This window comes from Eurypyga helias, unplaced genomic scaffold, assembly GCF_000690775.1.
Source record: "Eurypyga helias isolate BGI_N326 unplaced genomic scaffold, ASM69077v1 Scaffold51189, whole genome shotgun sequence".
NCBI lineage: Eukaryota > Metazoa > Chordata > Aves > Eurypygiformes > Eurypygidae > Eurypyga > Eurypyga helias.
Genome location: NW_010271088.1, coordinates 1 through 10,064, shown reverse-complemented (window position 1 = coordinate 10,064; position 10,064 = coordinate 1). Strand labels below are relative to the sequence as shown.

At 44.6% G+C, this 10,064-nt stretch overlaps 1 protein-coding gene across 1 annotated transcript; it reads right to left on the bottom strand.

Moving 5' to 3' along the window:
* Positions 1–407: 407 nt before the first annotated feature.
* TCTN2 (tectonic family member 2) lies at positions 408–9,643 on the bottom strand (the record flags this gene model as incomplete). Its single annotated transcript, XM_010158664.1, has 18 exons — positions 9,574–9,643; positions 9,244–9,357; positions 8,847–8,920; positions 7,903–8,098; positions 7,684–7,784; positions 7,234–7,430; positions 6,838–6,961; positions 6,271–6,406; positions 5,514–5,579; positions 4,568–4,696; positions 4,205–4,282; positions 3,809–3,889; positions 3,388–3,499; positions 2,906–3,009; positions 2,356–2,512; positions 1,589–1,714; positions 1,387–1,475; positions 408–517 (listed from the first exon to the last, which is right to left on the bottom strand). Coding segments are annotated over exons 1-18 (2,064 nt in total), but the record flags the coding sequence as incomplete, so codon positions are not given.
* Positions 9,644–10,064: the final 421 nt, after the last annotated feature.

The window sequence follows — 10,064 nt, the reverse complement described above, 5'->3', positions numbered from 1 at the left end:
GGCACGGCCGCTCCTCAGCGGGGTGAGCACCCTGTCCCCTGCTCCAGAAACAGGCGGTCATCGGGGGTGCGACTACGGAAAGGAACTGCTGCCTGGGCCCGCTGCACCAGGAGGGGAACGCGCTTGACGGGAGAAGGGCCCGTCCATGAGGATGTCGCTTCTGGGTGGGACTGGCCCCTGGTCGTGCAGCGCTCACCCTGCTGACACCCCCCGCTCCGAGCGCTGAAAGGTATCTCTGGTTTGGTTTGAAATAACACAACCATTTTCTGTAGAGCGTGAGAGCGTTCGTTTTGTGTACCGTTAAATAAAATGTCTACAGAGCCCAAGAATATTTATCCGTACATTTTACCCAAAAGTACTTAAAGTATTAACAGAAGTGCTTCTTCTATACATCAACATTTTTATACCAAGGAACTATTCAATAATTTAGAAAACAAAGGGTTACTCATAATTGCTGCGAGTAAAGCAAGAAATGCCAATGACAGGCCTTTAGCAAGACACTGGGAATATGGTTCTCCTGGGAAAAAAAAGACAAGAAAAAGTGTAAGCGTACGAGAGCTACATCTTAGTTTAGCCAACAACGCGAAAGACAGCTTAAAACACACGCACAGCCTGAATAAAACAACAGAGCATAAACCAAGGAATTCAGAGGCTGCATACTTGTGAAACTCCCTGCTTCGTGTGACCTCAGGCCCTGAAGTTGTGCAGGTAACAAACATGGGCAGTTGCCTCTGTTGACGCAGCTCCCAGAAGGGAGTCCAAGTGCCTTGCTGCCCTCTGAAATGCCAGACACGTTACCTACCGCGTCTCCCACGAAACAGATCCACCGGTTTCACACAACCGGTTTCACACAGAGGAAATGTCAAATGGACTGTTTACCAATACGGCGCATTTTTACTGGCGCTCACATGGGCTGAGTGAAACGCACGTACTGGCAGAGTGAGAAACAGGCTCCTGCCACCCTCGCAGGGCAATGGCACACGCTGACCACACCACAGCTACCACAGGAAACAATATCATGGGGCGATACATCCTCCTTCACCTCACACAGCTCACCTCCCTCCAAACGCTACAGGGGGCTGGCAGAGAAGCTCCCTCAGCCAAGCATCTCACAAAATTCCAAGCTTACCCAGAAAGTACTCCTAGTAATTCTTTTTCCCACCATCTAACTAATAAACTAATGCGTTAGGAAGGAAAAGATTAAACACACTGTTTGGACCGTGCTTTCTAAAAGAGGAATTTCAGTTCCCTACTACAAAACATCCTTCCAACTCCACCCCCCAACCACATTTCAAAGAACTACAGCATTCCATGTCACTACAAAGCATCCTTCCAACTCAGAACTACAGCCTGCCGACGGCGTTCTGCGTCGCTTCTTGGTTTTACCTGTGTAAAACCGTGTCAAGGGGTAGAAAAGTTGTGGCCAGCACACATCGTTTCGATTGCAGTCAAATTCCGTGTAATTGATCTGAAATCTGGAAAAAGAAAACAAAACACCACAAAAGGGCAGGTTTAGGAACTACTTAACGTTCCAGTGGTTAAAACTGCGTGACGTCACATGACATAGCCATGTTTTTACAGAAACTACCTTGTCATTGGAACGGGTGGCTGAGCTGGTACTTTAATAAACTGAACAGAAGCGGAGATGGGAAGAAAGCTGATGTTGTTTTCACAGATAAGCCCGCACTGGAATTGCCAGATGACCGTTGAGTAACTGCAAGAACGTGCACAACTATTACTCAAGGGCTGTACATGGAAATTTAGAGCCTGAACATAATGACAAAGGGACAAAATACATCACATTTAGGAGGATCTTCAGCACCACGCAGGGATAGAACTTGCAAAGCCTGGAAAGGAGGTAAAGTGGAACAGGTTCCCATTTATTTGATTCGGATTGACTTGGAAAAAAGCGTTTGCAAAGTGGAAAATCCCTGTTGCAGGAGAGAATAAAGGCTTTACGACAGCTCCCAAGAAAAGCTCTGCAGTGGGGGTGGCCAGCACACAGGACAGTGTTGTCAGTTCCACCACGTGACAAGAAATCAAAACATCCTTCTGACGGAACGCCCTGCGCATGCCGACGACCGGCAGCATCATGGGGTTTATTTCGTATTGCAGTGAAGTAGAAAGATTATCTACTTCTAGCCACTGGGGTTTTTTTAACTTTCATTTCAGAGGGAGAAAGGCAAACCAGGTGGTGATCAGAAGAACTTGTGCTGCACAAACAAAAGCCATGAAAAAAACAGAAATAAGAAAATAACACTATTGTTTGTAAAATTTAATCTGGATACGTTAGGTAAGCAAGCCTCAAAATGAAACACTTATTTGCCAGATGGCCAGAGACACAAGCCTCTCTACCTGATCTGCACAGCAAGAATCTGTTGGACGGGAACCCCTTGTACCGCACCCACATCAGCAAAGATGATGCGAACGTGCAGATTCGCAGGAATACCCGGACAAACGCCTTTTAAGCTTCCGGAGCTGACACTGGTATCAGCATTAAAGGGATCAAGACCTATGGAGTAGAACAGAGTTACTGACATGGAAATATTATGGAAAACATTACCTTTCCCATAATTATATTATTGTTACAGTCCGGTGAAATACTGGTAAGTGGAACACAGGAAAAAGAAACAGCATTTTCTCTGTATAAGGCAGACAAAGAGAAGGAGCACCTTATCAACAGGGGACTAAAATACCAAGCCATACGTGCACAGGCTGACAGTAAAGTACACATCAGCTCAACAGCCATATACATACTGAGCTATGTGTGTGTGCACACATGGATGGATCCAGACACACAGATCAGCACCTTTAGGCATCCGAAATTACATTTTGGGTTTATTTTGAGATGCTCTATTTATCGTATGGACATATTTAGACTATAAACACCACAAACCTCACTTACGTATAATTTCCACCCAGTCATTTAGCTCACTGTAACTTGAATTGGCCCTCTTTCCCACGTGAGTCGCTCGTATTAATGAGTCCAATTTCTCAGTTACATTTCCTCTGAAAAATAAGAATGTAAGGTGACACAAAAGGTACATCTGTGCCATCTACCACTCTGCGCTGCAATACCACCAGGTCCGTGTCCTCTGAGGGAGGTGATCATTGAACAAAACCAGACTGGAACTGCTGAGTTAGCCACTGAAGGGAAGGAATGGCACAGCATTCCAACCCAACACAATCCTCAGTTGAGGATCCAAGGGAAACCATTGGTGTCACTTCCCTTTTAAAAAAAAGGGAGACAGCCAACCGCGGAGAGCCGAAACGCACACAGCAACAGTTCAGAAGAGCGTACCAGTACTGACAGTAGCACCTGTAGAGAAGCGTGGCCGCAGCAGCAAGAGGGACACAGGGAAAAACAAGTCCACCTACGCAGCTCACCTTAAAAGGCTGCAGTCTTCGTTAACACCAACTTCTAGGACGCACCCAGAGAACGAATCTACTCCAAATAAAACTGGCGTGTAAGTGGCCAACGTACATAACCCTCTGCCAGCTACGAAACAAAACATCTGACTTCAGCTTTCCCCTGTCAAGCTGTCAATCTCTTCAGTTTGGTGCAGAAATAAGAAACATTACAGTGCAAAACACCAAGTAGCGCAGTGCAAATACAGGCAAGTCCGTTCAGTTTTCCAAGTATTAGAGGCTTACTCGCTAAAGTTTGAACAAAGCCTAGGGAATAGTTCAGAAAAGCAAAACTTAGCAGAGATTCTTCACTAAAACAGGTACCACAAGGAAAACCACCACAAACCCCCAACATTTTAGCATTAACTACAGCTGAAGTTGCAACCTCACAAGCCAGTACCTGGCTGCCAAATGTTTAGGCTTCCAAAAGTATCAGAAACATTCATATTTGCAGCTCTCACTGGTTTTCCAACTTGGTAACCTAAACATAGAAGGGTCAGTCGTCAACATAAGCATCAGCATCATTTTAATAATAGATGTCAGCAATCTTGAAGCAAATGAACAGACATTTCCCTTACGGTAGGGAGACACTTCAAACAATCGATACCTGTATGCAACAAATGCCTGAGAACCACGCACTGCTACTACAACTGGCAGTGCATTAAGACAGGACGGAGGGGGGTAGTGGCATCAAGAAGCAGGAGAGAGATATGAAATCCAGTCACTGATAAAAATCTGAATAGTACCATATTGTTTTCTCTTTTCACTTTCAAGAGGCAAAATGAAGTATTTATACCTGGATTCCCAAACAGCTCTGCTGTATCGGTACTCTTCAAACTTAGGAATTTGACTGTGAACCTCTGTGTCAGTATTTCTGGTAAAAGACAAAAAAATATGCTTTACTTTTAAATAAGTACGTTAGCCAAAAGTATGCTGTAAATTGGCAGAAAATATGGTCTGTGTAGGACACAAACTTCCATCCTTCATTAGCAACAGAAGGTTCAAAATAATTAATGGAAATCGGCCCCATAAATTTTCTTTCCAGAGTCCAGAGGAAATTATTTTTAAGAGGAATTAGTCAATAACACATTCTATCACAGAATTTCCAAGCTGAAGAAAAAAAGGTCTATCAAAAATCATAGAAGAAATTCCACGATACCTCCGTCACACAAGCTTCCGAGGAAGACTGTGACACTGATTTTCTCTATGTTCTTGTCTTTCGAAATGAACGTATAATGCTCTGCGAAAGTCACATTGTGACACAGAACCTCAGCGGCATGAAGTCTTTCTGCAGAAGGAAAACAAAGGCCATAACGAAAAATGCTGCTAATTAGAAAGCTGTTGCTGCAGATGAGAAAGATCACATTGAAAAAAACTGGCAAAATTCTGGAAATCATACCATTCCTCTTTTCCAGGATTTATTTTAAAGTCCCGTCTCATCAGGACAACACGACAGCACAACCCCCTAGCTTATCAGCACTTTGACATCAGCGGTTCCAGGCCCTTTTGTAGCTACACCCCTTCAGAAGAACCCAGCACTAGGCTTTCCATCACGCGCTGATGCACTTCTCCGCACTCGGGACTCCCTCAGCTTTCATTTCTCCCCCCTCAGGGAGCCATCACTGCCCAGAAACACATTAGCTTGGATTCCATTAGTGTCATTTGTGCTGCATCATCCTCCCGCTGACTGGGAGCCACTGTTCTCCCTCAAACAACTGCTTCATCGCCTGAAGAACGTCCTTAAAAAGGCACAAGAGCTTACAAAAGAGATGTGCTTCTGCTCGTACTCTGCCCACCCCACTTACATGTTCACCCTGGAGATTTTTGTAAAGCATTCCTTACATCTTTTGGTTGGTCGTTGTTTTTTTTCTTCTCAAAAATTACTTTTAATGTAAGCTAAAGCACCCGATTTCTTGACCAACTTTCAATGAAGCTGGGGTACTTTAAACACTTTCTGCTTGGCAGTAAGCCAAACAGATTACTTTTTGAGTACAAGATCCCCCCCAAGAATTGTGGCAGGTAACCACTGCAGGCATCAAAACAACTTACTTCTTACATAGTCTGGGTTAGGTAAGAAACCTATTCATTAAATGGAAGAGACGTACCACTTCCGGTGATGAACTTGCCCGTGTCAGTGATGGTCCTATAGGTGATGTTTGGTTGGATGAAGGCTGAGAAGGAAAAACAAAGATAAACAAAGCGGCAACAGTCCCGACCGATAAGGGACACAGACACACGGTTTTCACACCCAAGCTGACATCCTTGTTGTTATGAAAACTGAGTAGAAAATTACTTAGAAAATCAATTTTGGTGAAGGACCGAACCGTTCACGTATTCTGAGAGCACATCTAGTTATCTCTGGGTCTTACAAAGGTAATATAGACAAAATTAGGCAATTACAGAGCATAAAATAAATTACCAGCATGCTGGTCATCATATTATCTCAAACTCCAGAATGATGCTTCAGAATTATATACAGAGAAATAACCACTTCTCCCTAATTCTAAGATGACAATACTGCACCCTTGTGACAGAAAAAGGGCTCTGCAAGAGTCTGAAAACAAGGTGGGAGAGGTGCTGTTGTTGTGTGTACCATAACCAGTATGAGTCACCAGAAACAAGTGAATGGGAAACAAAGGCCAATCCCACTATTTCTTCTATCTGAAATCTTGGGAAACAGTGGGACACTTGCTAGAAGGTCATCAGAAACAGGAAGAGAACATGCCCAAATGCTGAACTACAGCCACTCGGTAACAAAGATACGACCTGGCGCTGCTCCCTCAGCAGCCCAGAGCAGGCAGTTCTGTTCCAGCAGCTCCGAGAAACGTAAAGCAGGATCCCGTTAGGGCTTACGCAGCGTACCTCCATCACCAGCGTTTATCCTCACGCTACGGGGCGGTCCTTCCTTGTAAGACGCTAGATCGGTAAGGCACTTGACATCAAAGTTCCGGAGATAGGCTACGGGGGCATTTCCAACACACTGTCCAGCCAAGGATTGCTGCAGTTGGTGCAACAGAAATAAGGACATTGCATGCATTTCTAACCCCCTACTTTTCATTTTAAGACTATTTTTTGCTAGTGAAATGCTGCAAGTATGTACTACAGCCATAGGACACTGACACACAAGTGATGTGTTCTCAAAATACCTCAATCTGTAGCAAAAGAGAGGTTAACACCGAAGACGCACACCCTGCAGAATAGTGGATGTCTGGTACGGCTTCATCCTAATGTGGCCAAGTAACTGTAACCAACCAGTCTCGCTAAAATGCAAAAGGAGTCTGAAAAACCTACAACCAGACCACTAAGAATCAAAAGGAAAACCAACCATAGTGCTCAGTAAACCAGGTAGAAAACTACAAGGAGCGTGATACATGGAGACTATCAAACAAACCACAAGGAATCAAAAGGTCCTAAACACAAAGCAGTTACCTGGGGAATGGTAAAATACTCATTTTCTTCTGTCATAATTGGATCTCCTTGTCTGTAACCAGTGAAAGGTTTTTCAGGAGGAGTTTGTAGAGGGATCTTCAACGGAGGAGCTCTGGGTGTAGAACTGCAACCAAGTTTAAAAGTTAAACAATTCTCTACTCCCTGCCTGACACACACAATTACACATGCGCTTGCGTGTCACATGCTCTCATACAATACCAATTTCTCCATTTGCATTTAAAGTTCATGTCTTCAAATTCCAATTTCAAAATAACTTTCATTAACTCCATTAACAAACTCTATCCCAGCTAAAACCAGCACAATTTTAGAACGGGTTACATTTTCAGCAGCGTGCCTAACACGTGTGTTGAGAAACTAAGTTTTCTTAAGACTTACATCAAGCCACGATAGAAGTACCCAAGAAACGGCGTATTGTTAAGAGAAGACTGTACACAAAGGTAGGGAAACCAATCAGGGACATGTTCCATTGGCCGAGAAGAGCACAGCTGATCAAAAGGTGGGTTTACATCCCCACCAAACACGCCAGGGAAACATGAATCATTGAATAACTCCTTCAAGTCTGGTGTACATTCCTGAAACGGAAAGAACAGTCACCTTCCCTCACAGTAACTGCCTCCCCGTGGGCACTACAGTCATACTGACAGGGGAGTCAAACCAATTTTGGAGAGAAAGGTCATATTTACTCTTAGAAATAATGGGAAATCCAGACAAGCCCCCCAGCCCCATCTAGTCTGAAGCATTCACGACCCCTCTCTCCCCCCAGACAGTAGCAAGAGCCTAGACATTTTGAAAACACTTAAATCAAATTTAACACAAACTAAGTACCGGATCACAGCAACAACGAACATCGCAAGCTCCAGCTGTCAAGTCACAAGGACAAGAGCCCAATGGCCAAAACACCTGGTTTGGGATGAGAGTTGCATTTTCTGAGAAAAAAAATCCACATACATAATAAATGAGAGAGAGAAAATTCCATTAATGATTATTCGGTGTCATTTTCAGCATCCAAATACCATTTCTTCTTCAGCATATCCAAACATTTACCTGACACGTTTCCCGTAAAGGAAGAGTTGGCATATATTTCAGCTTGAATCAGGAGACGCGCCAGCATCGCTGAATCACGGCAAGCGAGAACCTGAAGTGCTCCAAGCACACAGAGAGGCTTTGTGCAGCAGTCAGTGGCATTCGGCTGACACAACTGCAGATTTCTAGTCAAGCTCACTGTCACTTTGGAAGTGTCCTGAAAAAAAATCCAAAATAAAGTTTGAGAGCTTGTATTAAACTGCTCTTACTGACAAGCACTCGTCGTTTCCTGAAAGGGAAGTGTTGGTGCCGCTGTGTTTTGTCAGAGCTACCGTGCAGCGCTCTTCTTTCTATAGAAAACTGGACATTTGTTGAGAGTGGAATGACACGGGGTCTGCTACTGAGATATGCAAATAACGTGAGGATGTGACCGGTACACAGGGCTTTTTAAAGCAGGCACACAGGCTATGTTACCTCAGAAACCACACACACCATTCTAAGTAAAAGAACAGACAGCGAACAGCGAATTTCAGTCTGTACAGCTGCCTTCAGTTGAAAACTGGAATGACTGCAGCATTGATAAAACACTTAAGGAATTACATAGAACACAACACAAGGCAAGTCTAACAAATATAGATGTTCCAGAGCTCACGCTGTATAAAACCACTACTTGTGTATTTCTGTCAGCTCCCTCCAACAGATCTGAAACAGTCTCAAATGCTACAGCCAGCCAGGAAGCACAGGCAGTTCTGGAGAGGAGGAGAACAACAAGGAACCAGCGTCAAAGCTGCACCTCTGCAAACTCCAGCAAAGGCATCCACGCAAAGGACATGCCAAGGCAAAAAGGCAAGGGCAAGACATCCAGACTGGGTTCCTACTACATCAACATTCTGCCTGTGTTTCATTAGCTGTTAGTATGAGACAGCTCAGTCCTTCCCGTTTTGAAGAATCGGTTTCTTACATACCACACCAGGTGTTACAGCCAAATTCCAGTCACCAGCTCTTTTACTTCCACTGCAATTTGCAAGCTGCAGTTTTCCTGTATCAAAACAAAAATTTAAGCAGTATTCCACTGTCGTTGAGAATCAAGACTAGAAAATCAGAAGTACATTTAAACTCCCCTTGTGCCTTCAGGTAGGCAAATCCTCAGGTCCAGCTGACAAGGAGTCAGGAGGACTGAGGCCTTGATCAGTAGAGGCCCTTCGGAGCTCCTATCTCAGTAACAACTGAGGAACTAAATGAAGTGCACTGCTGTTTCTCCAGCCATTTTAGCAGCAGAAAAATCACTCAGAATTCAAACATATTTCTTTACATGCTATTTGTGAGGGGAAAAAAGAAAAAAAAAAGGTAAACTGTTCTTACCTGTCTCTTCATCTATAGAGCTTAAAGTTATAGAAAAATTCACTCCTGAAGAATTTCCAAGAAAAAATGAATTTACACTGGGCCCTGACATATGGATAAACGAAGGCTGAAAGACTAAAAGAGAGAGAGAAACAAGTCAACATACACTGAAAGAGGTAACATCGCTCAGGCATATTTAGGCCTTACAGCTGAGCTAGATTCTCACCTTCTTCACTGAAAAAGGTAACATCGCTAAGGCATAGTTAGGCCTTACAGTTGAGCTAGATTCTCACCTTCTTCATCACAAATAGCAGAGAGAGATCTAATGGAACTGTACAGGGCAGTATTTACTTTCTTGCAAAGCGCTAGAGCGGGGGTTCACGTAGCGTTCTACAGCCCAGACCACGCGGTGACGTAACATCTCGGCAGGAGGCGGCAGCCTGTGCTGGTCCGCACAGACACTGCCCAGGTCAGCACGTGCGTAGCGTCTCTTGCTGACATCAATTTACACCTCGAGTTCTTGCAGCCACGACACATGTGAGGGCTGTGCCACTACCTGAGTTCCAGTAACTGCATCTAGCCCTCAGCACGCGAGCGCAGTTTCAAGTTTAAGGCTCCAAATTGGAGTTTCACTGGAATTTCCTTTACAGACTTTCCCAACGTCTAAAGGTCCAGCAGGAGCAGCTCCATGTCTTCCCGCCAGTGCTGAGCAGCAGCAGGACCCCCAGGGCCGGGGCACCAAAGGCCCCACGACCTCCTAACCCCAGAGACCCCCACCCGGCTTCCCCTCATGGCACGGGTAGGCCTCACCGTTAGTCAGGGAAGGTCCCGCCGCCCTTTTG